Raw genomic sequence first — 27,991 nt, 5'->3', positions numbered from 1 at the left:
CGCACCACGCCCAGGAGACTTCGTCATCGGGCGGGAGGTTCACGAAAAAGACGGCCCACCAGGTCCCGCGCCGGCTTCGTCCGGCTCATCGGAAGTCCAATCGCGTGCTTGCCTACCCGCCGAGGCTCTAGCCGTGTACATGTTTTCGACCTCGCAGGGCGTGAATGCTAATCCAGAGAAGTGAATACGAAGACGAAGAAGGGTATAATGCCAACGCCAATGGACTAAAGATTTTTGACAGCTCCTCTTATAACAGTCTTTTTCTTCTCCTTCTTCGTCTTCTTCTTCCCACCCACCCTCTGCAGGTTCAGATCAGAGGGAAGGACCGTCACCTACACAGAAATTCGTCACCTCACGCTTCAAATATCATTTAGAAAAGAGAAGCATCGCAATGTCTCCTCCTACCCTCTCACCGGCCACTGCCGCCATCCACGCCGACGACCGCATCAACCTTCTGACCGACGTCGCTCCAGCCATCCATGTCTCGACCACCTTCCGCTACCCGCGCGAAGCCAGCGCTCTGCAACCCGTCGACCCCTCTGGCGAATTCCTCGACCTCTCCTCCCCACTCGTCTACTCGCGCCTGACCAACGCAAACATCAATCGCCTCGAGACTATCCTCACCCCTCTGCTCTACCCCGGCACACCCGAACAGGAGCTTCCCCAACTGAGCAATCACGTCGTGAGCTACAGCTCCGGCCTGACCGCTTTCCACGCCCTACTCGTCAACCTGGTTCCCAAAGTCATCGCCATCTCTGCGGGCTACCATGGCTGCCACGGCGTCATCTCCCTCCACAAGAAGATGCACAACGTCCGCACCGTCGATCTGCATGCTTCGGACGAAGAATGGGATGCCGCGGGCCTGGGGAAGGGCGATCTCGTGCACCTCGAGACTCCCCTGAATCCGACCGGCGAGGCCTTCTCCATCGCCCACTTCGCCGAACGCGCACATAGGAGGGGTGCGTTTCTAAGCGTGGATGCGACGTTCGGCCCGCCTGGGTTACAAGATCCGTTTGCCTGGGGCGCGGATGTGGTCATGCATAGCGCGACCAAGTATATCGGTGGCCACAGCGATATGCTCGCGGGGATCCTGGCAGTGAAGAAGGGCGAGGAAGGGAAGGAGTGGGCTAATAGCCTGAGGCTGGAGCGCGTGTTCCTGGGCGGCGTGTTGGGCAGTCTCGAAGGCTGGCTGGGTGTCCGCAGCCTGCGGACATTGGAGCTCCGGGTGCAGAGACAGAGCCAGAGCGCGGCGAAATTGGTGCAGTGGCTAGATGCTGCGGTCACGGGCAAAGCGGCGGCTGGCGAAGAGGCAGATACGATTCGCAAAGTGGTTTCCCGAATCACGCACGCGAGTCTGCAGACGGCGGATTTTGCGTGGTTGAAGAAACAGATGCCGAATGGGTTCGGTCCTGTCTTTTCCATCTACACGCATGATGCCGAGCAGGCGAAGCTGCTTCCGGGGCTGCTGCGGTTGTTCCACCATGCGACGTCCCTGGGCGGAGTGGAGAGTTTGATTGAGTGGAGGCGGATGAGCGATTCGGATGTTGATGAGCGGTTGTTGAGGGTCAGTGTTGGGGTCGAGGCGTGGGAGGATTTGAAGGAGGATTTCTTGCAGGCTTTTAGGGTGTTGGGAGGTGGGAAGAGAGAGGTGGTGCAGCAGGGTCGGGAGAGGGGAGACGTGGATGAGGTGACGGGGGAGAGGGGCGCGAAGGATACGGTCGATGGGGCTGTGTGAACGAAGCATATTTGGAGTATATGGTGTTAAAAGCAAATCAGAATGCAGATTAGGATCATAGATTGGAAATTAGTAGACTGTAGACTCGAAAATGTACTACTACTATGTTTGTCTAAGTCTTGTCTTGTCTCTGCAACCGCAACTCCATGCTAGGTAATGCATCATGTAAGCCTGAGAGCAGGCCCTTAACCCAATAGCAAAATCAAGAAAGGAAAAGGACATCGAGGATACCTCCTCAACCCCTACACTCAAACCAATCCAAACCACCGCCCAACCCTCGCCCTCAGTTCCCTCCCCATAGCCCTCCTCGTCCCCTCGGTCCTCCCCACCGCCTCCCGATTCTCCACGGCCCTCCTCATCAGGAAACCCAGACACTCCCTCGTCGTCCCAAACGCCATACACTTCACCACCTTACTATTCCCATCCCGCCTGCGCGCCTCATCCTGCACCAAGTCTTGCGAAATCTCATCCGCCATGCCCTGCAACTGGGCGTACGCGAGCCGCGGCAGCGACGTCGTCGGTGAAACCGAAGGAGGCAGAGAAGAAATCTGCTCACTGCGGATTTCCCTTGCCTTGGCTATCGACGCCGCGTTATGCGTCGCCAGCACGACATTCAGTTTCGGAAACGGCTCGGCTTCGTCTCCGGAGGGAGGTCTAACGACGTCGTTCCATTGACCCTTCAACACGGCTTCCGCGCACGCGTCATAGCACCGATCGGTCCCTCCTTTCGTCTCCCAAATCAGGTCCCGCGGCTCCGTGGCCAGGTATGCGCCGCGGACCAGTTTCACGCCTGCGATCCACCCGCCTTCTCGCGCTAGCTTCAGGTGCTGGGCGAGGCGCGCGGGCGTGCCTTTGAGGTAGCACTGATACGTCGTATACACCACCGCTTTACCCGCTCGATTATATTGCCGCTGGAGCTCCAGCGTCCACGCTTCCAACCCGCGATTCGTAGCCTCCTCCTCCGCACCGGGGAGAAGCGCAACGTCCTTCTCCGCAGCCGCACGGCAAATCCTTTGCAAAGACTCCGCCATCATGGGCGTCGGCGGAGCGCCGTCTCGCAGGAGGGATAACGCATAGGGTCCCAGGCCCGAGAGTTTGAAGCCGATGAAATCCCCCGAGCGCGCCATGGCGATGCTGTCCAGCATCCCTTGCTCCCATTCTCGTACGTCTTTTGCGATTTCCTGCTCGGTTTGGATCTTCCCTTTGCCTTCTGCCTCGAGGAGTTCTCTTGCGTATTCGAGGATGATGCCGTCGTATCCTAACTGTTTTCGAGCGGCGCCCGTGTTTTGCCGGACTTCGGCGACGCTCTCGCCCGCGCAGAATTGTGCGTAGAAGGTTGATTTTAGGATTTTGGCGAGGAGGGGGTTGCGTTCGGGGGAGAGGAGGCTGGTGGGTGGGTGTCGGAGGATGAGGGAGAGGAGGGAGAAGGAGAGGGAGAGGAGGGTGGGAGAGGAGGAGACGGTGGTGATGAGGTAGGTGCGGAGGACGGAGGTGGTGGGGAGGCGGGAGAGGGGTGTTGATGATGTTTTGTCTTTCTCCGATTGTAGGGATGGTTCAGAGGGAGAGGGTGTGGTTTCTGAAGACGAGAAAGTGGATGTTGTTGATGGGGGGAGAGGTGCGGCTGAGACGTTGCGCCGGGCGGTTGGTGCGTGGATCCAGCGGGTGGACAGCGGTGTTGTTATTGCGACCGGGAGGAGGGTAGAGCAGGTTCGAGAGAGGAGGAGGGCATTGTGTCGCTGGAGGACGTGGAGGAGGAGTGGTCCGGGTGGCCGTGGTACTGGCATGATGTTGTATGTGGATGTTGATTGTGCTGCTGAGTGAATGTGTGTGCGAACTGGTTTTTGTGTCCGATTTTGGCCTTCGAGCAAGCCGAGGGATGTACAAAGAAATCCTGTTTTCCAAACGTATGACGATGTGTAGGGAAATCGTCAGCGGCTGATCACACCGACTCTTTTCCGTCGCGGTGCTCGATCCTCGAGTGAATGGAATAGTATAGTCTCCTCAGTCGTCCTGATCAAAGAATGAACTGCAAAGATATGTGAAGTCCGCTTCTCGGTCTTCCCCCCTCTTCTATATATACGCTCCCCCAAGCCATTCTTTCCCGCATTCACACTTCTCGCAAAGGCCGAAGCTTCCAGCTCGGAGTGCGGCTTTCGACGGGCCGCACGGACCAGGTTATGACGTCTCCACAGAGTATTGCCGAGGTGGGTTAGCGTAAGGGAAAGGGGTAAAGCTTGGCGTGAGCTAAGCGAGGGCTTAAATGGACGACTGGTTGTCGTTATACGATGGGTGCAGCCAGGGGATGGGTGGTGATGGGTGGTGATAAGTGGATGGGAGTAGAGACGAGCGGCGATGCTGTAGAGGATGTATCTGGGATGTTGAGAGTAATGGCGACTATGGTGTATAACGGCCTGAGGAAGCGGCAGTTGAGGAATAGGAGCGGAGCACCTGGCGGACATGAGCACTTGAATAGAGAAAGGAGGTACTTCGACTGCTCAATCCAAGTGCCAATAATAACATACATAGGTACCCGGGTACATTGGTAGCTTTTCAAAGGCGGCTGGTCGTGGGCTGAGAGCAAAAGAAGCGTCATGGGCATTAGCCATGAAGAGAATGCGCGTCACCGTTTACCAAGCCCAACTACAATCGTACATATGCCATTGATCCTCCTTTGCATTGAACAGTACCTCCACATTCCACCATCCATCACTTAATTGGGACCCGAAGGGTCTATGTATCGTATCCAGATCAATCCAAGACTATAACACCACCTCCGTACCTGCATTTTTCTCCTCCTTTACAGGGACGAGTACCAGGGGTTCGCACATGCCGAGAAGAGGCATCACCACGGCATCCTGGGGAAGATTCTCGCCATGCTGGTTCAAGGCTGAAATCTCCCGGTCAACCTGCCCAGTACCGTACAGAGAGCAACAGATTGGCGTTGCCTGCGTCCCCTAGCTATATTCGGACGAAGCAGTGGAAGACAGGGATGGCGTGGAAGAGGCCGGAGAGTCGACACATGGCGAAAGATACTGATATTCCCCGTTCAGATTTGTTGCATTCATTGGCATCGTCGAATTAGTGTGCATTGATTGTGAATGTGCCGGGTTTGACGAAAAGGTCCCGTCGAGACTGACTTGTCGCTCAGGCGTGGTCATGCAGTTGTGCTGATTGTGACCGCTAGGTGCATAACGCGAAAGACAGAAATACGGGTGTTGGGGCGGGCTCATCGCTTCGATAGGGTCGGGGTAGACATATGCGTATTCCTCGGTCGGAGCCGCGGCGACGGGTAGGCGTGGTGAATATGCGGAGCCTGGATGCTGCCATGGACCATTGGCGGCATGATCAATCATGGGCAGTTGTGGCTTGGGGGCGTTCGTACGGTGAGGTAGATTGTATTGCTGGGAGTCAGGGCGATTTGACCCGTAAACGGAGTCGAACTGCCCGTGGGTATCCGACATGTTGGCTGCTTGCAATGATGCGGTCCGTTGAGGTGCTTCTGAGGTTGTCGAAAGAGAGACGAGCGCATGAAATGAGGTGGTTCACATTGCTAGGCTTGTCTAACGGAGGGCAATGTTGTGAAAGGCACCATGTCCGGCGACCAGGGCTCGCTCTTGGCGAGCAGCTTTCGGAGACCAGTACGCGTAGTGGAGAGGCGCGTCAAATGCGTGGACCGTGCTCATAAGCAAAGAGAGACCGGATGGCGTTCCCGGCGAGGTTGCAGCAGGAGATACATATGGATGGGACCGCCTCTTGTCTGCCATAGGTCGGTGATTCAGGGACGTTCAGTTGAGGTGACTGTGGATGCAGCTTCCATTGAGAAAACTAGACAGATGCCCTCCCTGTGCAAGTGTCCAGATACATTTATTCGTTACAAAGCTAGAATGCGTTTCCCTCCTCCTGCTGTCTAACAAACAAACCAACACAGTGGCTCGGTATAATCTGGAATAACCATCGAATGGTATTGAACGTCGAAACAGACAGATAAAAAACATTCGAATATTTTCTTCTTGATGTTTCCACATAGCAATTATGGTTCACAAGCGCCAACATTGCTCGCCAAACAGCAGAAAACAGCAGTAAATCATCCAGGTTCTCCAGTGACACTTGTTTACTATTGCGCGGCGCGTTTTTGGCTTTAAGAAAACAATAAGGTTGCATGAGTATGATCAAACCTGTTGGTCATGGACTACTTGCTCGTCAACTCCCATAACGGCGCATTGTTCATAAATCTTCATCCAGCGCAACCCGATCTCCAACCAGCCACAACGGATTGAGGGAGCGGGGGAACTTAACAAGGCAGTTAAACCGGTATATACAATGCGCATTGTAATTTTTATAGACTTTCAACATCAGTTATACATGATTCTACTCAGTGTTGCTCATTGTACGACCCTCGATGCCTTCGCATTGCTCGAGATCTCCAGCACCCACTTGGGCATGGAGACACGGCAGTTCTCTCAATACCGTATACCAGAATCTCCTCGACAGTCGCACCTTTGACCGCCGCTACGCATCGCACGGGTGCATGTGACACACTAGTTGCCTGGGTTACAGCTATGTGTGTGGCAAAGAAGCACTGCGGCGCCTGCAGGGAGGTGACGTTGAACTTTCAATGAAACTTTCACTAGAGCTTCTTCCGGGGCGCGTCGAGCGCGCTCATGGACACGTGCCTCACCGTAGGCGCGTTCGTCGCGGTTTCGGTGTGCAAAGTGCGGTGCAGGAATACCCGACGACAACACAAACAAGTCCCCACCCAAAATTTCCCAACTAAGGAAACTCCAGAGAGACCGCTCCCATTAGGCCCTTGACATACACTATTACTATTGTCTTCCACCATCTTGTACCAATCTTCTTCAGTGTCGGCGTACATACTTTCAGGGTAGTGCTGTTGGTATTCAACATGGGAGACTACTATTGTGATCCCGATGTGAGTACTGCCCATATTGCTTCCGTTAGAGAAGGCGTGATACTAATCTCTTAGAAGCCACAGACTGCGTTCAAGTCTGACTCGGTGCCAGTGATGGAGGACAACCATCCTGCGTCCACTAGCAACAGCTACCTCACAGAAAGCAACACATACGATGAAGATCATTTCCCGCACAGCCTCAGAAACTTTGAGCCTACAGCAGTCAGCTCATACAATGACGAGAATACAACGGCTGCTGCTATCAACGCTCAGGAAAGCTTCGCGAACCACAACTGCACGGAGCATCAGTTGCCTTCAACTAGGGCTACGTATGGTAACTTCCAAGTTTGCGATTCAACATCTACACATCAGTGATTCTCCCCTTTGATCGGGACCGACACGAGCTGCGGACACTTTCCTCAATCTCCCTACTCTGGCTATCCAAGAGATGCAAATGGTGCAGGTTCTATTGGTAGGATGAATGCGTTGCAGGCTATTGACCCAATCCTATTGTCTCTTTCCAGAGACCCATCTGCTGTTACCATGAGCGGGATGGCATTCACGGCTTACGACACTAACAGCATAACGCTGCCTTCCCAGCAACATACGCAAGCTTGGACGCACCAGCCACAGCAATCGGTTGCTCATGGCGGGCAATATCTTCCAACCCCTTGCAGGAAAATGGCACAGAACGCCTCAGGCACCATTGGCGCAGACTTCTCATCGCGGCATATTGTCCATCCAGCCTTTTCAAACTCCATCCTTCACAGATTCGCAGTAAACAGGATCCCCGACGCAGTCGACAATCCCCAAGCACCATCTAGTAATCATGGTCCTCAGAATAATGCCATTCAAGTTCAGGCTTCAGAAAATTCCAACACCTCGACTACCTGTACTCAGACACCAGGAGCGCAATCCCAGAGTGCTCCCACGACCTCGAGGGGGAAGCGAAGACGCGAGGCGGGCCGTGATCCGGGGCTACAAGGACTGAGGAAGGACCAGAATACCGATCTATACTTCAACAGCATTGCTGACGTCCTTGGCAATGACAACTGGCAACGATTTACCTGTCCTCGTCCCGATGCATCTATACCGACAAATCTTTCCGACCAGCAAGCGAATGTGAAAGAGCTAGTTCGCGCAATCAAGAATGCGACGTCCGTGGTAGAGGCCCCAAGGAGTTTAGCTCGATGGAAATCCGATGCTGCCTACTACGAAGACGCGCATATTGAGAAGATGGCTTGGAGATTGCTCGCCAATACTGTGACGCTCCATCAGTCCGGCTGGACCGAACCGATTTATGATAAGCTCCTGATGGGAACCATCAAAGAGACGGCAGACTGGACTTTCAAAACTCGCATGGATGCCATCAAAGAAGTTTTGACTGTGAGTTGTTGTTGTACGTCATCGTTCGATCAATCTCTAACATGCGAATAGTACTCCAAAGGCACTTGTGAGACCATCCTCAAGGGCGAAAAGATATGGACTTTGATAGGAGCGCCACACAGGCTGCGGTCGAGTACGCGTACCAACGGCCTTCAGAATTTGAAAAGGAAGGAGTTGATCGATGAAGGAAGGGCGGCCAAAAGACTAAAGCAGGACTACGGGGACATGGCTTCGCAAAGCGGTAATGATACCGCCACAGGCTCAGTTGACCATCCATCGGGAGGAACAATACCGACGCCGCTTGGAGCCGCATCTCATGATACAAGTGCAGCTCAAAATAAGGGTAAGTCTGATTCAAAAATCAACGGACAATCGCCTTCGGCGGCGCAGGGCTTGTCGCGGGACGCAAACAGCCCTGCAGCCTTGGTTTTTGAATCTACTGGGTCAGTGGATCCCATGCAGCCAACAGTCACGGCTACCGTACCAACGTTGCAAAGAGCTGGAGAGCAGTCGTCCAAGATATGCAAAAGGTCTCTCAAACAAGCTACCAAGTCGAAGAAAGGCAGCACCTCTCGCGCCCAGGAGCGGTCGACTGAGATAACTGAAGCACGGGCACCCTCACCTGACGACAGGGCGTCATTGCGGGATATGGATGTAACTGCCACTCACTCCGGTCCCTCCAAGGACCTGTCAAGTGAAGTCAGTTCTGAAGAGGATGCAAATGTTCCAGACGTTGCAAGGGAGTTCGAAGAATTGGATACGGTCGGGGTGGAGGAGACTTGAGACCTTCAACTGGGTATCATGCCCATGGCCCCTCCGTCAATCGAACGGGGTACACCGCTGCGCTCAGCATGGTTCGGACGCTGGAAAAATACAATGATGTGTCTACTACAAACGATATGGCTTATGAGGTCAATAGACGCGCGAAGGGACAGATAGAGGCTTGAAAGGTAATGCTTTCATAACATCTGCCTAAAAGTGGCTTCAATGTATCTGCTACAGGAACGAATCTATATCCGTAAAGCTCGCCTTCCCCGCGTGAAGTATAAGTTCTGGTGGGTGAAACCGTGCACGATTAAACCTCAAGAAGGAATGGTGCTTTATATACTAGAATAATGCTCTTCACACTTAGGCCCTAGAGGTACGTGATTCTCCGACCATGAGTGCATGAGCTTTGCCAAGCATGACCAAAGACCGCTACTTTTGTAGGAGGGATACGATCGGCTCATGTGCCTCTTGTTCAATTGTTGTTTGGGTCTAGCGGAATGCCTCGATGTCGACAACCGCACACAACGGCAATGGAGCAAGCCGTGACAATCAATTTTCAGCATGATCAATAGAATTGGAGCAGCAGCATACATTACGTTTTTTTATAAAGATACTTGTCCATAGACAAACTTCTATCGTCACCCCTTCTAAAGGGAAGCCTTCTCCAATCATGATAAATTTGCTCACCTTGCCACTGATAATTGTACATAGAACGGTGCTGTACATATTTCCGCTCTCGATCACGCAAGTGCAGAGTGAAACTCAAATGAGAGTCTGAGGGAAGTTATCCAGCGGTACGAGGTGATGTTGCCTTGGATAAGCTCACGTGCATACGCGTCGAGTCCACCAGCCACAATGGCGACGCCGTGGCGCGCTGGCTACCAAGAACAGCAACCTCAGTCCTTTAATGGACCTCAGAGCGATCTTTGCAGTCCAAAACTGTTATATCAACTTATATCATACGTCGAAATGTAACCAATCAAAAACAATACCACCCGGTCCATCGCAGAAGGTGGCAGCAACGCTTGGGAAGCCGAAAGTAGAGAATCGATGGTCAGATGGCGCGACGTATTACGAAGAGGGCCAGTACGAGAACTTAGCTTGGTGCCTGCTCGATGCAACCATGAAGGTTCACCAGTTTGGCTGGACTGAGCCTACCCTACGGTATATACGACAGAGTACTGATGAGCAGCATCGAGAAGACCGCAAGTTGGACTTTCCAGACCAAGATGGACAAAATTACGCAGCTCTTGAATGTACGTTTCGCTCGATGTTCTCGAGCCGTAGATCCTCTGACATATGGTAGTATTCTAAGAGCACTTGCGAAGCGCTGATGAAGAGCGAAAAGCTCTGGACCGTAATTGGTACACCGGACAACTTGGTAGCCCGCACGCGTACCAATGCGGAGCAAAACAAACGGAAAAAGGCTGTCATCGAAGCTGGTAAACGGGCAACACAGCGAAGGGCAGAACCAGGCACGATTGGGCTGCGTGTCCAGCCAACCGGAGGGGTATCAGACGGAGTACCCGGAGAAGCATCAGAACTTGCCCCCAGCATTATTTCGGCAAACAAGGGTAGAAACCGTTCCCTGGGAAGCTGCCCATCAAACTCATCTTGCCAAGTAGCCACCGTGCACCCGACACCGGCTCTACCCGTAGATTGGGACACTTCGACTACGGCTTCACAGGGCGAATTTAGTGCATCTAAATCCTTGCTTGCTGATCACGATAATGTTTTGGCGCACGAATACAACGAGTCGGTGCGTTTGGCGCCGGAAGCAGAAACGAAGAGTTCAGTACCTGCTCCTCGGGAAGGACCGGGTGGTTCAGAATTGTTGGATGTTGGAACGATTTCACCGGTGAAGACATCTAAAAGGAAGCGCTTTCAACGTTCTATGAACAAGATAGGAGCTAAACAGGCTCCGTCAGTTAAGGAAGAAAATGGTAAGTCGCGTAAGGAGGCCGACGAAGAGTCAGCCGGCCCACACATGTTGCGGACTAAACCTCGGAGGATGTAGAAGCGCAGGACTGGGGAAAGGTCCTCAGAACTGCCACGTAGCATGTGCCGTGGCTCAACAATAATTTTGCATCGCTTGCTTTAGCACTGATAAACGAGATTGAGCGCGGCGCTATCTCTCTGGAGTAAAGAAATGTTTGGTACTTGGTCGACTGACTGGCATTCGAGTGGCCTGGTTACTATCGAAGTGAGGCGTTGCAAAATAGAGGCCCGACGTACAGTCAATAGCTAAATGATTACCCTAGGGTACTAGACGCCGCCTGAGTTCGGGGAACTACCAGCTCTGTTCATGCATACTCGCCTATCGCTCTTTGCACTAGGCAACTAAAGCATAATTGTGTGTATTAGCGGCAAAAGATAGCGTTGCTAAAATTGCTACTAAGGAGTCGCTAATTCACTCCTAAAACCCTCATAATGTACATGCTATAGCTTCTGTCGTGTCAAGCTGGTTGCAAAGAGCAGTTACCGCCCCCTTGGAGCTTAGTCAGCATCCTTTGGAGGTCCTCTCCTCCTTGCTCTTTACCCACGGAAGCACACAGTTATTGGTCTGGCAAACAGGCCAGAACGGGCAAAATGACAATCCCTCCTAGCTCTCTGTACTCGTGAAGCTAGCGGACCAAAGCAGCCTTAGCAGAGGCAGTTCCAGTTCTCTGCACCTTTTCGGAGTTGGCAACCTTGTAAAACTAGGGTCGGGAATACCAAAATGAAGATACAGAGTGAAATTACTCAAGGCTTCGAACTTTATTTGTTGGTTTTCCTCGAAGCAAGCCGTCGTCAGAAGGGTCCAGGCTCGTGATGTGCGACTCCAAACGGGCACGTGCTATTTCACTAGGCCGCTTGATATGTTACATACAATCAATGAAGCCCAAAACTTAACTGTGACATAAACGCATATTTATAGTAATAACGCATTCAAGTGTACCATATAGACCAACCGGGCAAGTGTTTACTGTCTACAGTATCATCTCGCGCCGGGCGCAGGCGAACGCCTTCCGAGAGATGAGCTCAACAAGCATTGTTCATCCAACGGCATATTTATATAAAACCGTTAATCTCTTTACTTGCACAAGGCGGCAGACGTAAATCCTCAACAAGCCTCGAACACCACAAAATTTTTAGTTGGCGAACCGCTATGGCGTAATTATCGAGGAACCTATGTCACGATTTCATTTTGAAGCGTAGAGGGACAGCTTGAACACATCACCTCCTCCTCTGTATATATACTAGATACTTATGTCTGTGCTATCTCATATGGCATGACTAGGCGGAGGTAGATCCCTGGTGTCAGGCAGCATGGGGAACCATGGGAGCCATTGAGCAACGGAGCGAAGTGAAATCCATTCTGGGAACGGTGAAACCATTCACCTATGGCTCGTGCGGCAGCGGCCTCGCTAGTTCCGTTTCCACTTTTCTTAGGCGCAGCAGCGCGGCAACCCGCTGGGCTACCTCGTCCTTGCGAATCGTTTCCCACTCCACCTGCGTCATCAACACAACCCGTGTCGTGGCAACCCGCAAACCTCACAACAAACCTCGCAACCTACGGTTACCAATCTTGAGCAAATCCACAATTCTCTCTTCTTTGGCCACACTCGAAACGACTCCTGATCTGTTGATTTTTTGATCTCCTGCATCCGAGATGTTCTTCACCAACATCGACGCGGTCAAGGCAAGCGACAACGCAGGAGTGCGGTTCCGTCCCCCGCGGCCAGACCGCAGCATTCCTACCACGGATGAAGAAAAACAGGAGATTGTGAGGGCCCTTATCGAGGCTATATATGACACTTCAGATACAGCTGAGGTGGGCACCACGGAAGCTTTCCAGCATCGTTGGGTGAAGAGACACCACTATCATCCTTCTGGTGTAGAGAAGGTGGCCTGGAAGCTGTTGGATAAGACGATCAAGCTCCATCGGTTTGGATGGATGGCTCCGGTGTACGACGAAACGGTCATGGTTGACGTTATGAAGACGGTGGGATGGACGTTCGGCGATAGAATTCGGCATATCAAAGCTCTGCTTAGTGTACGTCCGGCTGTGTTGTGTATCATCTGCACTTCGCTAACAGCGATTTAGTGGTCGAAAGCCTCTTGCGAGTCGTTGCTAAAGGGCGACAAATACTGGACGGTCATAGGCATGCCGGCCCTGCTGCTCTCGCGCTCCAAAATGAACAAGGAGTCCAATAAGAAAAAGAAAGCCAGACTCGAGTACGCCCGAGGCAAAGAGAAAGAGGGAGACCTTGTCCTAAAAGGGAAGGCCGCCCAGAACGCAACTGGTGCTGCGTCTGCAGGGAATGCTGAGGCAGGGTCTTCGGCACAGGTTTCAGGCCCGACTTCGTTGGATGACCAGGCTGGGGATTCTGAAGATTTCCCAAATACCGTTACCAATTCGTTTACTCAAGCCTCGAATGAGCTTTCTGAGAATCGCCTTCCGACTGCCGGTCACACGAATCAATCCCAAAAACCGGCAGTTGCCCGGAAATCATCTAGCAAAAACGAACCAAGCGTTCAGCGTGACTCACTCGCACCAGGACTTACTCGCCATAGCAGAATTTACCCTGACGGATATGACCAAAGTCACACACCCAACACAGCTGAGGTCGAATTCCCGAGCCGAAACCACTCTGGTTTGCATGAGAATCACGCTGCCATTTTCGATGCGCAATCCGACAGTCGAGGCGTCCGAGAACATGATCGTGATCGTTCGCTCCGTGAAGATCCATATGGCGGAAGTACCGACAACACTATGCCCATCACTGGCCAAGAGACCCTTCACGAACATGTATTCCCTAGCGGGGTTGATGGAGAAGAATTGTCTACGCTCTCAGGTGCATCACCGCCCGAAACGACACTTTCTCAAACCAGCGCTGGGCTATACATGCTGGAGCCCCGCGCTGCGTCTGAGGAGCGCGACATGAGAAACTTTATTATTGGGAGTATGTGCGGATGGGTTGACAAGGATTACACGACATCCTGTGCGGATATGCGCGACACGTCCAGGATCACACCTGCGTCGAAGGAACACAATTGTCGCATCCACAGCGGGACCAACCACCCTAGTCGTGTTAGTGGAACGAGCGATCGAGCTACCCGGTTTGCTGGGTTAAATACTCTCCCTCGGAATAATGGGGCTTCTGCTGCGACGGATGAGAGTAACAATCAGACTACACTTGCGCACGCAACGTCCCTGCTAAACCACTCTCGGAGGCGATCTCAACCTCATGAGGTCAATGGGAAAGATGACATGGACGAAATCAATGACAGAATATCGAAGAAGAGGGCCCGTACTATGGATGCCCCCTGTGGACGGCCTGCTCGACGATCGGGAAAGAAGTGATGGAGAGTTCAGATCAGAATGCATGAACCATCGCCAAGTTGCACTTGTGCTGAAACAGCAATATGTGAATGTAAGAACTGGGAGTTGGAAACAGAGCGATAGGAACGGAGTATGGTTGGAAAGATCCAGGGGGAATGCAACCGCAACAGCTCAATGTTATTGGAACAGGAGCCCAAAGAGTCATCCAGCAGCAGTGATTATATCTCAAAGAATGTCCATAAGCATCAATAATGGTCTTACATTCACCTATCTTCAATTTTGCATGTGCTCCCTAAAGGGTAGGCGCGGAATATTAGTAACTACTTTCGTACCTATGCGGTGCCGCAAAGCAGTCGATTTTTTTGTCAGTGAAAAGTTGTAGGTCTATGAGCCGCTCCAAAGCAGCTTTAAATGCGTCCAATAGATATTCTTGGGCGTTCTCAACGTGGGGAGTAAATATAGCCTTATAGGGACATTTAGAACCTTCTCTAGTTTAAGCTCTCTGAGGTATCGAAGTAACAGAATTTAACCCCGCAACTGTACTAGCCTTAGCCCTGGCTTCGGCTTAATCTCAGCATCAGCCTAGAACCCGGGGAGTCATCAAAAGCCGCTGGCCTAACACTCGTGGAACTGAAGAGGAGGCGCGACTCTAACTGTCGGTGCCCTCATCAGGGTACCAGTCCTCCATTGTGCTCGAGGTGGTGGCAGCCCTCGTTTAGCCCTGTGCCTGTAACATGGAGTACTTATACCTTGGAGGTATCTTCGACTAGTAACTCTCTCCCTGCACGCTCCACAGCGCCCTAAATGCTGCCTGCTGGTAGCTGAGACTCCAGGGCCGAGAGCACCTCTGCCGCCTTTTGGAAGCCCCAGTCCTCATTGTGGTGCCAGCATACAGGACTGCAGCTTGAAATTCCGAGTCGTGAACATCGTGAACAAATCCAATAATTGAGAAGCAGACAGTTACTTTGGGGGCGTGAGTTGGTATTATTATGACTAAACTTTGAAAGAAACCTTGGGTTCTCTTGATAACTTTATAGCTAGTGGATTTGTACTCCTTCCCAAGGGTTGTTGGACCTGAGCCGCACCCAGAAAGCAAACCGGGCAGCCAGACCTGTCAGCCTACTCTGACGGTGCTTTTGAAGTCACAGTCTATATTCTAACAGATTAAAGCTGTCTTAAAACAGCCTTTGGTGACGTAAGCCCTCGACCTTCTGTAGTCTAATATATAGGCTTCCTAGAAAGCACACTAATATGGAGACAGACTCCACTTATTAGTAGGGTTCATTGGTAGAAAATGTACACGGCTACATTGCAGTAGCTAATAAGCAGAATGCCCTCCTTGCCACTGAAAGCCTGCTGTAGTGGTTTAATAAGGGATAAAGAGTCCTCCATCTGTTGTACAAGGTGTAACACCTATCTATGCAACATTGAGGATAGGAATGCCTTTATGTGTCAAATATGGGGTATAAATATTGTACGGTGCTATATTTGTTCCACACTGGGAATCACCTCAATTCGTCTAACAAGGGGTATCGTCTCCATGGGTGAGCAGAGCGTATTTAACGGCCTCTATTCGTAAGAGTCTACATGGTGTACTATAATGCTGGAGAAGAAAGGCCAAGTTATCGGGATGCCAATGAGTCCAGAATCCAGAAGTCCAGAAATAGCAAAGCAGCAGTGATAACATAAAGCAAGCCGTACGTAGAATGGTTCATGACAAAATACAGAAACAGCAGAAAAGCCTCGCAATAGGGAACGAGTAAGGGAACTTCACTGTGCAGTTATGTCGACATGACTATGCGTACGTACACGAAGAGCGGCAGAGCTGGGACTTCCCATTACTTCTTAGGAGAACGAGCGTTAGGCACTCGAGGAGTTTTTGAAACACGCGCCTTCTTCAACAAGGGAGCCTCGTGCAAGCACTGTCCATCGAAATCCGCGTCTTTCTCGCCGCCACTGTGGTCCCGGGATCGCTTGCCAATTGCAGAGGCCAGTGGCTGAATCCACGAAGTTTGGTGGACGGTGGTGTCGCTATGATGTACGAGATCTGGGGCAGCCCGGCCCAGCAGCCGATCACTCCAGACAAAGCTGGGTTCTGTTCCGCATGCCGTATGTCCGGGATAGTTGCACTGGGACTGGTCCAAGAATGTCGTGGGCTCCCCGAGTGGCAAATCCCCGAGCCCCTGTTGCAATTGAGGGAAAGTGCCGACATCAAAGGAATCTCCGAAGGACGAAATCCCTGACTCGCTGCAAACGCTGGGATGGTTGAACCCAATTGGAGGTTGGGTAGTGGTTCCATCGCTAGGACTCTGCGTAATAATGCTCTGAGAGTCTGACAGGACTGCGCTGAAAGGGAAGCATGGAGCGTTATCACACGCTGCGGTAAAGCGCTGGCCATGGACTGCCGCCATCTCCTGAGAGGTCTGAATTGCGTTCGCTGTCTTTGCCTGATGGGTCTCGAAAGCACTCGTCTGGTTCACCCCATCCGCCACAATAGGGTTGGGGTCAACAGCAGAAACCTCATGCCTTCTTAGGCCATCCTGGACAGTATCAGAAGCAGCGTTATCGGCTGATGCGACGGCTGCAGTGCTAACGCTCGAGCTGGCAGTGTCATTGAGTTGAGCCGCCGCTGGGATGGAGTCACCAGAAGCGCGCTTTAATTTCTCAATTTCGGCCTCCACTGCTTTGGCTATCTCGAGACGTTTTGCCTTCGTCTTATTCTGCTTCTTATTGACAGACAGCCGATCAAACATAATTGGCGCAGTGCCAATTATTGTCCAAATCTTCTCCCGCTTGAGGGCACTTTCGCAGGCGTCCTTCGAGCCCTTGAGAAGGGACTCGATCGAAGTCATTCTTTCGGCGAATTTCATGTGCTTCGTAGTGAGGATCTGGGCCATGAGACTTTCGTCGTAGATTGGCTCCGTCCAGCCCTCAGTGTGGATCTTGATTGTCTTTTGGACAATTTCCCACGCCAGCATCTCGATGTGCGCCGGCTTATAGTGCGTTCGGTTGATCCAGCGGGCTTGAAAGGCAACGGTGTATGGTTTCGCATTCGGAAGAGGAGGGTCGACGTGGTAAATCGCATCTACAAGCGTCTTAACAATCTCCTGCTCCTTGTGGTCTGTCGTAGGAATGGTGTCGTCATTCTCCGGTGGCTCAAAATGGACGACCGCATTGGTGGTGTTCACGTCAAGGGCGTTTGAGAAATTTCGTCCCGTGTTCCCCCTTGGGTGAATGCCGCTGAGTGCAATGTCACTGACTGCAGGCTGATTGACCTTGGGCCTCTTAGCAACTCGCACGCGCCTGGGTGCTGTTTGATCCTGGGTTTCGTCTGCCCGAGATGTGGTGCCGGGATTGCCGCTACTAACGCTGAGTTGAGGGTGAGTAGCATCAGGAACAAGGACCGCAAGAAAACCGCTATGCTGCCCATTGCTCACCATTATCGCATTACTGTTGGCAGGAGTAGAGCATGCTGTGGATGATGCTACAGATTCTCCTGCGGGTCCCCGGGCCTTTAGGGGTTGAGGGCGCGGAGCGTAATCTGGGTGGGTTAGGCGCGCGTTGCGTTGCCTCCGTGTTGGAACAGGAAGAGAGCCGTGGCCGTTTGCACTTGAAACACCTTGTTGACCAATGTTGTCGGCTGTGGGAGTAGCATTGGCGGCTTCTGCGGACGGTCCGGGCTTGGGAAGTCGGGGGGTCTACTGTGACGTTAGCGATACCGCTGTTAACCGTGGGTGGGAAAGCAACTCATGATCGCACATACCATTGAGTATTCAGAGAAACAAGTGCTTGAGAACGTAACGGAATGGCAGTGAGAACAATGCAATCCAGTGACCTTGCTGCAGACCCCAGTGGGTTGGGAACACAGAATATGCTGAAGGGCGTTGCTGTTGGTTGCAGAATGGGAGTTTGAACTTGTTACGAAAGAAGGACTGTTTTGGTTGGGGTTGGATTTGGAGGCGTCCTTGAGCGTAGATAAGGGACTTGAGAGCGCGAGACGCACCTTTGCACGTGACGGGCACACCGCATTCCCTGACGGCCGTCTCGCTGAAAGAGGACTCGGTGAAAGACCCCCTTCCGTTCGAAAACACTTTCATAGCTGCGTATATAACCCGCTCTTCCAGGTAGTATATACTTACGTATGCCAAGCTACGTCACAGTAGCTACATGAGACAGAATTCCAATCTAGCAGCGAAACAAGTCACCTCCTCTATCGTAAAACCATGCGTTCCCGCAACTTGAGTCTAGAGATCGTGGCTTCAGTCTGTGAATTGGGGGAACAAGTCAAGATCCCATGCTCGCCCTGAGATAAAAATACTATACGAGGTGTTTGAAAGACAGAAAACGGAGCTCATGGCAAGATAATCCCTTTTCAAAATGGTATAATGTGTACGGCTCCGTTGCCTAAGGCCGCGCTCTGCAGACATGGCCATGGCCGCCGGTAAGGCGGGCCTTGTCAACGACGGTGCCGTGTTCAAACGCCTGTTCGAACTCCTGTTCGGGCTCAGTACTGAAACGTCATGTATCAGCCTAGATGCCAATCTCTGTAGCCGGTCAAGCTCGTGGCTCTGTAAAGATGTCTTCGCGGGGGAGCCAAACTTTCACAGTGTAAGTGATATCCGAAAATAAGCCGAACGCATTGTCGTTTGTGCGGATAGCAGGGTGACTCGCTGAAATTGAGGCTTATGCAAGGTCAGCTGTGTAGGAACAGAATGAACGAGCAGAGATGGGATAACCCAAATGGATGGATCTCTCTGCGGTGCAGGAGGTTGTCTACATATCGACCACTGTGTGAGGCAAACGCAAACAAGGAAAGGAGCCTGCTGACCAGCTGTAAACAATCTGACTGACTGTACACGGGGTGAAAGCTGCCGGAGAGGAGGCCGACAAGCAGTTGCTATTAGGAACATCTCTCGCGGGCATTAAAGCTGTGATGCCCACGCTAAACCTAAACTGAACAACGAAGGGAACATGTTCCGCTCGAATCTCAGTTTGGGTTTAGCCCCATGCGTCGTGGGGCTGCGAGCGGTCCAGTTCCTGCTATCGCTGAGTCATCAATGGCCCAAGCGCCTCGAACCATCAATCTGTCAGCCTCCCGCCCATGCCGCTCACATCATCGATAATGTCGACAAAATGCATTGCCCGATCAAACCGGTTTATATGTTCTTCTCATCGAAATTTCACTCGACTAGCAGCCGGGAGATCATTGTCAACTACCATACCACCGAAAAAGCCTCAGAGATTACCATGCGAAATGGGTATGTTTGGCGGTAGCTCACTGACGAGTGTTGACTGATCTTGCTACGTGAATGTTTCTGACAACACATCTTTGTTCTCATACACCTCCGGTCGATATCTTTTCAACGAAAATGTGAGGCTAAAGGACCGTTATGTTGAGTTCAACGCCGAAGCTTTGCAACGTGCAGCCGAAGCCTCCGTTAGCAACAAGCATGGCAAGGTTGTCAGCATGAATAAAATCGCCGAAGGAGGCTTTAATCGAGTCTTTGTCCTGGAGATGCAGGATGGTTTCGAGCTAATCGCCAAGATCTCGTACCACATCGCCCGGCCAGAATACTTCACCACCGCTAGCGAGGCCGCCACTCTTACATTTCTTCGAGTGAATGGCATACCTGTGCCGGAAGTGTATAGCTACTCCGCATCGGCGGAGAATCCTGTCCGTGCCGAGTATATTCTTATGGAGAAAGCTCCCGGGGTTTGTCTCGCATCCAAATGGGCGAACCTTCAAGACATTGAGATCCGCAGACTTGTGCATAGCTTCGTTGAACTGGAAAGAAAGTTATTCGAGATTCCTTTCAGCGCCACAGGAAGCTTGTACTTCAAGAAGGATGTTCCAGCTGGTCTGCAGGCTCCCCTGTACACAGAAGGTCATGTTACGGAAGCAAACGAATTTTGCATCGGGCCCATTGCCGACTATATGTTCTGGTACGGTAGAAGAGCTGGGCTCAAGTTGAACCGTGGACCATGGAAAAACCCCGTTGAATATCTTCAATCGATAGGAGCAAAAGAAATAGAGTGGACGCAGCGTTACGGCAAGCCAATGGAGCCCGACTTTCCCCACAACGCTTTGGGACTAGGAGTTCAACGTCCAGAGGACTACCTCAAGCTTTTAGAATACTACCAGCTGTTAACACCCCACCTGCTACCAAAAGATCCCGCACATCCCTTTAACCAGCCTACCCTTCGTCATCCTGATCTCACCTTCAGCAACATATTCATAACACCCGAGACGGGTCGGATCTCATGTCTCATCGATTGGCAGCACACCGTCATCCAGCCACAGCTTCTCGCCGCTGGATACCCTCGTGCATTTGAGAATCCAGACGACGAGCTTTCCCCTGAGTTAGTGGAACCTAAGCTTCCAGAGGACTTCGCATCCCTGCAAGCGGAGGAGCAAGCGGCGGTGCGCGAACTCTATCGCCGGCGTCTCCTTTTCTTCGGTTACCGTGTGCTCAACGGCCATTTCAACCAGCACCATATCGCAGCCCTGCGTGACCCCCTTCTTCTCGGTTGTCAGATGCTCGTAGATCGAGCCGGCCGCCAGTGGGAAGGCAATCTCATTACCCTTAAAGGAGCTATCATACGTACGGGCCAGTTCTTCGAGCACTTGCCGGATGTTGAGAATATTGAGTGTCCCGTACGATTTGATCAGACCGAACTAGACGAGTTTGCAGAGACTGAGGACAGTTGGCTGAAGATGACAATAGCGGTGGAGCAGTGGCGCAAGAGAGTCTGTAATATGACCGAGGAAGGGTGGGTTCGAAATGAGGATTATGAGGAAGCGAAGAAGAAGCTTGAAGATTTGAAGAACGAGATTAGACGACAATGTGAGGGGGATGAGGAAGATATTCAAGCGTTCCGAACGGGCTGGCCGTTCCGAGACCGAGAAGAAGTTGATTGAGATTTGAGAGGGATTGTTGTGCATCAGGATGGAATTCCAGGCTGTGATGAGGGCAACGTCTCGCATAAGGAGCTGTAATGAAATATAGTGCACGGCATGCATACCTGAGTTAGGAGGGGACTGGAGTTGTGGCGGTTGCTTCCGCTTGTAACCCGGTGATGGGCATGGACAACGACAATCTGTCCAGATGCGCTGGGCAGGCAATTCGGAATCATGCTTGGTCCAGCGAGGCAGCGAATGGAATGAGTGATGCGATAGTTGAAGCGGGAAGAAAGAGAGGTTGTGCGACCAGTCTTTCGTTTCTGAAATTGTGTCCATGTGGGCCTCCTCGAACACAGGGAAGGACCGCCGCCACTGTGCAGCTTCACAGTCTCAGGTTAGAATAGCCCAGGGCAGTGTGTCAACGTCTTGCGGACTATGATACGTCCGGTCAAGCCAACGTTTCTTGGAAGCACGTGTCGTCTGGACCTCAGTGGTGTTCTCTGTGCTGTATATAGCAGCTACCACTCTCCTGACTACAGTCCTTTTTGCCAAATATATTGTAGGAATTGTTTCATACCCTCGAGGAGGTTGAAAACGAATGCGCCGACTATACGCCTGAGAGCCTTCTATGGTATTAAAGAACATGGTCCCCTCGTCTTCTTCATCATTGGCGTTCGTTTGGAACTGATCTCGATGCAGTGTCAAGGCGGGTATTCCCGCATTCGTTCGGGACCACCCGCCCGCTAGAGACACTCAGAAGCCATCTGGGCGGGTATGTCCTTGATTCTTTCGCATACAGCGAGTACTCAAAACGACGATCCTAGAACTCGGACGCCAGGAGAGCTATGCCGAAAGGCAAAGGCTCAGAGAACAAGTTGCTTTGGAACCACGCTTTAAGACGTTTCGGCGTGGGAAAGCCTTCTTACTGTTGCCATGGCTGTTCCTGCTCAGTGAGATATGGAAAAATGAATCAAACGCATTGACATCTATTTAGGTAGTGGAGTAACTGCTTTAAGCGGCCGCTAGAGTTAAGACATAGATGCATGAGCAGCAGTTGCTATTAACTAGATAACAGAACTTCTACGTTTCAGTAGGCTCTATTAAGTAGATATACCAATTTCTCCTTTGCAACAGCTAAAGGAAAAAAGTTCCCTGCTGCACTCGATAGACTCCCCTAGAACTAGTCTTATTGGCAGATGGCAGTCTCATAGGGGTATTTGGTTGATTATTTCCTATGCTTTCGTGAAGGGCACCCTCTAGGAATTGCGGATGAGGGGGCATTTCCCTCCGGCCCCTTTCCTTGGGTGGCTCCAAACTGGACCCTTCCCCGCCAGTACTCAAGGTGTCGTCGTTGCGCTCATCGACCCACGTCCGCTTGTTCCCAGGAGTTGTAGTGGATATAATGGTTGCAGACTGATGCGCCCCATCAGTCTCAATGAGGTGTGATTGTCCGGGGTGCTGTTCTCCTTCACTATCGGAACTTGAACCCCGGTGAATGTTGCGCTGGATGAGGAAATCACCAGTCATCCTGCGGTCAGCCTCCTCCTCCTGGCTCTCCACTTCCGAGTTCGCATGATGGTGCTGCGTGCGCTTTGCGAGGACCTCGGATTGCGGGTCTCGAGACTGGCAGTGGCTGCTGGTGTCGTTGCCATAGGCACCAGAACCCTCTCCGGTAAACTCTTCTGGGCAATCGGTGGCTACGGTGCGCTGGCCTACCGCTGAGCTGCGTGCCCGACAAGACACGCGAGCGTCGGCGTCGGGGTTTGACTTTGATGGTCCTTTCTTACCACGAGTTCGTCGTTCGGGCTTGGCTACCGTGGCACCCAGAGATGCTCCTCCATGATCTTCTTGGCCGTCGTCCAAGACAAGCTCGTTGGTCTCCTCCGCTTCTTTGGCAAAGTTCAGTCTCAGCCTCTTTCTCGCATTCTGCACCTTGTTCATCTTTGACTGCCTCAGCAAGATTCCGGGTGCGCCGATTACGCTCCAAAAGCGTTCACCCTTGAGAAGACTTTCACAGCAGGACTTGGTGCTTTCCAGAAGCTCTATAATTGCATCAATCCGGTCCCCAAAGTAGAGATCTCGGCTCTTTAGAATATCTGTCATTAACCCCTCGTCGTAGATAGGTGCCTTCCAACCCTTCGTGTGGATTTTCAGACATTCTTCAAGTATGCGCCATGCCAGCTTCTCGAACACAACTGGATTGTAGTAGACCCTGTCAATCCAGCGACTACGGAAAGCGGTCGTAACGGTCTCGTCTTTGCCAATCGGAGCAACGTAGTATATGGCGTCGAATAGCCGCTTCACCTTCTCCTGCTTGTCGGCCTCCGTCGTGGGTATCGAGTCATCTTCAATGGGCGACTCAAAGCGGACGACACCGTCGTTCAACTCAACTTCGTGGACGCTGGCAAAGCGCAAGCCTAGCGGTCCCTCTTGTTCACTGCCACTCGGTTGCTGGAAGCCGATTGGGTCTTGCCGCTTCTTCGCCCTCTTTGCGCGACTCCGGCTCGATGGTGCCGTTTGTGCTGCATTTTTGTTTCTACGAGCTCGCGTACTATCCTTGTCGGCAGCTGGATTGCTTGCATCATCGCTGGGACAATTCGGCGGAATGGAATTTGCAACCATTGATACTGGAGTGATGCATTGAGCCTGACCGGTGTTAGGAGGGGGATTGGTGTTCGAGTGCAATGCTTGCCATGGTGAGTATTCGGCCTGGGCGCAGGAACTTGCGGAGAAATGGTCAGCCATTCCAGTTGATGAGTTGCCTGCGTCGGATATGGTGAGGAGGCGCGGGTCAAGAAACATATGAGCACCCAGCTCACGCATCTGGCCTGCACTAGGATGTTTGTTGATAATGTCGGACGAGGGGGACGCGAAAACGAAGGGTTGGTTTGCAGTATGGTGCATGAACGACGCGGAGTACTCGTGGGAGTAGTTGGCTTGTTGTCCTATGGGGCGCGGGGGTTGCGGGATATGGAGGATATTCTCTCGAAAATTGAGGCCTTGCGAACCGTTGCTCCTCATGATGGTGTCGTTACTGCGGACATCGGCGTGGGACGCGAGTGCAAGATCCCCAGGTTGTGTCATTGCGGGAAGTTGACCTGAGGAGTTCTAGAGAGTGGTTAATTGGTAACAGGGTTCCGCCATAACAACGCTGAAACTGTACACACCACCTGGCTATGGCCTTGGGCGGACATTCTCGGCAGATGCGGACTCTGCCTAGTACCCGAATACCGCAAAGATTGGCAGTGATCGCAACGCTGAAAGGACCGGGCTCGCAAAGGGAACTTCGTGTTGGGCGAAAGATCAGGCTGTTTTCACGCGAGATGAGGTGGGTCAGTACGGCGGAGGACAAGGAGGGCCGCGCTGAGGGGGTGTGATGTTTGCCTTCGCTGTTATGGGACTTGGTGAACGCGACACACGTTCGCATGTGGCGCGTCCACGCCGGCACGCCGCCCCTGCGCATGGGCTCACTGTGAATAACACATCTGTGTCTGCACTAAACTCTCATAGATGGTTACATAATCCCAGGGAACGCCGGAGGCGCAAGCCAAGCCAGTGTATCCCTTCGTTGTGCGGAGCATTCCACTCGACAGACTCGGTGGATGGCTGTGTAGGCCAGTCGAGGGGTACACTAAAGAATGACGGCAACCAAGGGTGGGAAGGATGCCATAGCCATTCTCACGGTATTTTGAAGTGACCCAGCTGGAGGTGAAACACGGCGAGCATAGGGCTGTAAACAATCCAGCTGCACTGTACTGCTGGTCAATGTCGCAGCTAGCGCTACTTTCATGGAAGACGGCATCGGCATTTATAGCTATCGCAGGGCCGTAAATCTTAGTCCAGTGATTTGGCTGACGTCCGTGCCAATCCTACTGCTTCCCGGCAAACAGTTGCTATGTGCCGCCAAGTGACATGACTGCCGGGGTACACGGCTTGCATCAATTCAACTGCTTCAGCATGATTGCGGGGGAAGCATTATCAAATAAACGCCTCCTCTGGAAGAAGAGTCCATCTGACCACTACACCGGAACTGTGGAACATTGTGTTTACACGATGTCAAGCAATGTGTTGCGCTGGGACATGACTGCTGCTTGGCCATCGGGCCTGGTTCATGAATACGGGCGCCGCTATACAAATGCAGAAGCAAACCCGCTTGAGATATATATATTTGATGTATTCTGTGCCTTGAAGATCCCCTGGGCATACACACTGTGCGAAAACTACCCGCTGCTGGGCAGAACTGGGAGGATGGCGTATGTACAAATCTCCCTGATACATTGTTTACACACTGCTCAATGTACTCAACATGTATACTAGCCTCCACGAGTACAAGCCGAACCGGGGCCTACTTCGCCACTTTCAGACTTGTGGCATCATGGGCACTATGTATGCCCGACCGAGCCGGCTTCCGTCTTTCAGGCGGCCTTAGGAGTATATACTAACGTATGTAAATACAATGCAGGCGCTGATGTGTCATTGATTGAGATCAATTCTGCGTCGGAGCGGTGGGGCGGTGTGTCCGGTCCACGTGCAGAGGCGCGTCGCGCGCTCTCAAGTCCCTTATACAGCGCATTTTGCACCGACCGGACAGGGCTCGCAACCCGAACACCGCCCTACCCACCAGCTTAACTCCCTCTCCACAACCTTTTGGACAACCTGCTGCTCCTGCACTTTGCAGTCTCTCGTTGGTCAACCCACTTCAGTCTTGTCCCTCCTCCACCAGACGGCGCTGCCATCAGTGACCTACTGTTACTTCCTCGACGATTCCTCTTGATCAGTATCCTCAGCAGATGGCTCCCCAACTGCGTAAGCGTCGACAGACGACAACAAGCGGCATTGGTGCGCAAGCCCAGCCTACTCTCAACCGATCGGACCTCCCGCAATTTGCCCCAAGGCACCTCTCCCCCGATGAAGCCCGTCGCCGGTTTCAGAACGTCCCCAACGGAAACGGTAAACGGCCTCACGAAGAAGACTCGGAAGGAGAGACGACACTTCCGCCCTCGCGACCCACCAAAAGGTCGAAGTCCGTCCCCAAACGAGAGGATGCTCAAGCCACCGTTGTTCAGCCTCACGAAGAAGACTCAGAAGGAGAGACGACACCTCCGCCCTCGCCACCCACCAGAAAGTCGAAGTCCGTCCCCGAACAGGAGGATGCTCAAGCCGCCGTTGCTCAGCCGAACACTCAGCCACGTCTTCACTTCTCTAACATCGGAGAAGTGAACACTCACAACAACGTCGTCCGATTCACGCCACCCCCCGACGATTCCCTCCCAAAGTCCGACACCGATAGGCAGGCCATAGTATTGCGCCTGGTTGACGCCATCAACTATGTCGAACCCTTCCCGAAAGACGCCAAAGCCCCTCCCAAAGCATACCAAACGCGCTGGGTTGACCGCAGTTACTACAGCCCGGTGCAGATCGAGAAGCTCTCTTGGCAGATTCTTGATGAGACTGAACGCTTGTACACGCTAGGATGGACCCAGCCTATATACGATGACGGCCTCATGGCTAGTATCACCGAGACGAGGGACATGAAGTTTGGGGAGCGGATAGATGCCATCGTTTCTCTGCTGAAGGTAGCCAAAAAAGTCTGCGAAAGCGCCTTGAAGGGCGAGAAGTTCTGGAGCATTATCGGCATCCCAAAGAGCTTGAAGACCAGTTGCGAAGTCAACAAAAAGCAGAACGCTCGCAAGCAACTGCGAATCACCTTGGGGAAACAGGCCGAAGGGGAGGCCAAGGCAGAGGCGGAGGCAGAGGCGCAGGCAGAGGTGCGGGCAGTATCTCAAACTGATGAGGCAAAGAACAACCCCGAGGAAGCGGCTGCCCACAAGAGACGCGGGAGCACACGCGCAAAGACGACACGGTCGACACCAGTGCACATCGAAGACACCAGCACAGCCGCTGCAACGAGTGAGACGATGCCAGTCACGGCACACTCCAACGTATCTGCCACCCCAGACGCGACACCGGAGTCGGGGATTACTTCAAATTACCAGACCCCGTCGCCCGCCACGGTTGAAGACACCCAGGGTCATAATGAAGCGGATGTAGACGGCCAGGTCGAGCTCCCCCCAAGCGGAGTCAACGACTCCCAGACAAGTTCCGAGCACGACCTGTTTTCAGTCCAAGATCGTCATGAGTCCCAAGCACCGGTAGCAGCTCCCAGCAATGGTATATTCGAGCATCCGCCAGTTCCCGGCAAGGTTGCTACGTCGAGACTGACCCAACATCTCCAGTAGAGCCTACACAGAATGATGATCTGCAGGATGAGAGCGAGCACCAGCTCGAAGCAGACACTTTTACCTCCACACAGATCGAGAGCTCCGAGGCCATGTTTGACGCCGAAGGATCTGACGAGGACCTGCTCAACGCGACCTTGGTTGAGGAACTGGGCCGGCAACACGAGGACTGATGGCTCTTCTTACTCTTCTATGTAGACTCAGTTTGATACGACTCCACACGCCCTCGTACGCTGCGTCCCGCCTCAGGAAAGGAATCACATGTCGCAAGCGCTACAATATTACTCCCAGTCCCGATCGTACAAGCGATAACATCGAAAAAACTCATCGAGCGCGCTCCCCTTTCTTTCTTTCTTTCTTTCTTTGTACATCCCTCCCTCCGCAGAGCAGAGCCGCGAACAACCCCTACTCTGAGACGTGGCGCCTCCCCATTGTCTTATTTTCTGAGACCCTGAATTTGGTGTACTATTACAACCCTCTGTCGGTGTACCATTGCGACCCTGATTTTGTGTACTATATTACACCGTTGCGCTCGAGCCCCGATTCTGTTCTCTTCGACAACACTGTCGATATGACCGTGGAGCATTTAGCTTTTGTCTTCCTTAGCTGTATCAGCGGCGGCAAAGTAGCCCGCCACGTGTACTTATAGCCCACGGCGCTCGTATAGCGCTTGATTTGTTTCCGTAAATGCGAGAAATTGAACTCCATCTACATATGACTTTCTATT

General features: G+C 52.4%; 10 protein-coding genes across 10 annotated transcripts; 6 read left to right on the top strand and 4 right to left on the bottom strand.

Moving 5' to 3' along the window:
- EI97DRAFT_431152 (cystathionine gamma-synthase-like protein) lies at positions 1–1,797 on the top strand. Its single transcript, XM_033797862.1, has one exon. It carries the CDS (start codon positions 392–394, stop codon positions 1,733–1,735), a length of 1,344 nt encoding a protein of 447 aa, XP_033656452.1. The 5' UTR covers positions 1–391; the 3' UTR covers positions 1,736–1,797.
- Positions 1,788–3,867, bottom strand: EI97DRAFT_431151 (FAD-linked oxidoreductase). Its single transcript, XM_033797861.1, has one exon. The coding sequence runs from the start codon at positions 3,517–3,519 to the stop codon at positions 1,984–1,986; it is 1,536 nt and encodes a 511-aa protein (XP_033656451.1). The 5' UTR covers positions 3,520–3,867; the 3' UTR covers positions 1,788–1,983.
- Positions 3,868–4,013: 146 nt separating this feature from the next.
- On the bottom strand, positions 4,014–5,196 carry EI97DRAFT_499442 (uncharacterized protein; the record flags this gene model as incomplete). Its single annotated transcript, XM_033802606.1, has 3 exons — positions 4,014–4,306; positions 4,515–4,680; positions 4,873–5,196. The coding sequence occupies 3 exons, from the start codon at positions 5,194–5,196 to the stop codon at positions 4,014–4,016; spliced, it is 783 nt and encodes a 260-aa protein (XP_033656450.1).
- Positions 5,197–6,638: 1,442 nt separating this feature from the next.
- Positions 6,639–8,813, top strand: EI97DRAFT_456342 (uncharacterized protein; the record flags this gene model as incomplete). The annotated part of the gene is made up of 4 exons (XM_033800721.1): positions 6,639–6,665; positions 6,720–6,973; positions 7,169–8,030; positions 8,082–8,813. 4 exons carry the CDS (start codon positions 6,639–6,641, stop codon positions 8,811–8,813), a joined length of 1,875 nt encoding a protein of 624 aa, XP_033656449.1.
- Positions 8,814–10,027: 1,214 nt separating this feature from the next.
- EI97DRAFT_456341 (uncharacterized protein) lies at positions 10,028–10,815 on the top strand (the record flags this gene model as incomplete). The annotated part of the gene is made up of 3 exons (XM_033800720.1): positions 10,028–10,054; positions 10,105–10,372; positions 10,424–10,815. The coding sequence occupies 3 exons, from the start codon at positions 10,028–10,030 to the stop codon at positions 10,813–10,815; spliced, it is 687 nt and encodes a 228-aa protein (XP_033656448.1).
- Positions 10,816–12,450: 1,635 nt separating this feature from the next.
- Positions 12,451–13,038, top strand: EI97DRAFT_352895 (uncharacterized protein; the record flags this gene model as incomplete). The annotated part of the gene is made up of 2 exons (XM_033794865.1): positions 12,451–12,783; positions 12,907–13,038. Coding segments are annotated over 2 exons (465 nt in total), but the record flags the coding sequence as incomplete, so codon positions are not given.
- A 2,924-nt stretch (positions 13,039–15,962) lies between these two features.
- Positions 15,963–17,890, bottom strand: EI97DRAFT_440411 (uncharacterized protein; the record flags this gene model as incomplete). The annotated part of the gene is made up of 2 exons (XM_033799628.1): positions 15,963–17,822; positions 17,888–17,890. 2 exons carry the CDS (start codon positions 17,888–17,890, stop codon positions 15,963–15,965), a joined length of 1,863 nt encoding a protein of 620 aa, XP_033656446.1.
- Positions 17,891–19,095: 1,205 nt separating this feature from the next.
- On the top strand, positions 19,096–21,043 carry EI97DRAFT_492537 (uncharacterized protein; the record flags this gene model as incomplete). The annotated part of the gene is made up of 2 exons (XM_033802320.1): positions 19,096–19,382; positions 19,501–21,043. The coding sequence occupies 2 exons, from the start codon at positions 19,096–19,098 to the stop codon at positions 21,041–21,043; spliced, it is 1,830 nt and encodes a 609-aa protein (XP_033656445.1).
- Positions 21,044–22,159: 1,116 nt separating this feature from the next.
- EI97DRAFT_456337 (uncharacterized protein) lies at positions 22,160–24,109 on the bottom strand (the record flags this gene model as incomplete). Its single annotated transcript, XM_033800719.1, has 1 exon — positions 22,160–24,109. One exon carries the CDS (start codon positions 24,107–24,109, stop codon positions 22,160–22,162), a length of 1,950 nt encoding a protein of 649 aa, XP_033656444.1.
- A 1,706-nt stretch (positions 24,110–25,815) lies between these two features.
- Positions 25,816–27,437, top strand: EI97DRAFT_456336 (uncharacterized protein; the record flags this gene model as incomplete). Its single annotated transcript, XM_033800718.1, has 2 exons — positions 25,816–27,196; positions 27,262–27,437. 2 exons carry the CDS (start codon positions 25,816–25,818, stop codon positions 27,435–27,437), a joined length of 1,557 nt encoding a protein of 518 aa, XP_033656443.1.
- Positions 27,438–27,991: the final 554 nt, after the last annotated feature.

The sequence above is a fragment of the Westerdykella ornata genome (assembly GCF_010094085.1).
Source record: "Westerdykella ornata strain CBS 379.55 unplaced genomic scaffold EI97scaffold_4, whole genome shotgun sequence".
NCBI lineage: Eukaryota > Fungi > Ascomycota > Dothideomycetes > Pleosporales > Sporormiaceae > Westerdykella > Westerdykella ornata.
Note: the sequence above shows the minus strand (reverse complement) of the source record. Positions and strands in the feature narration are given on the sequence as shown.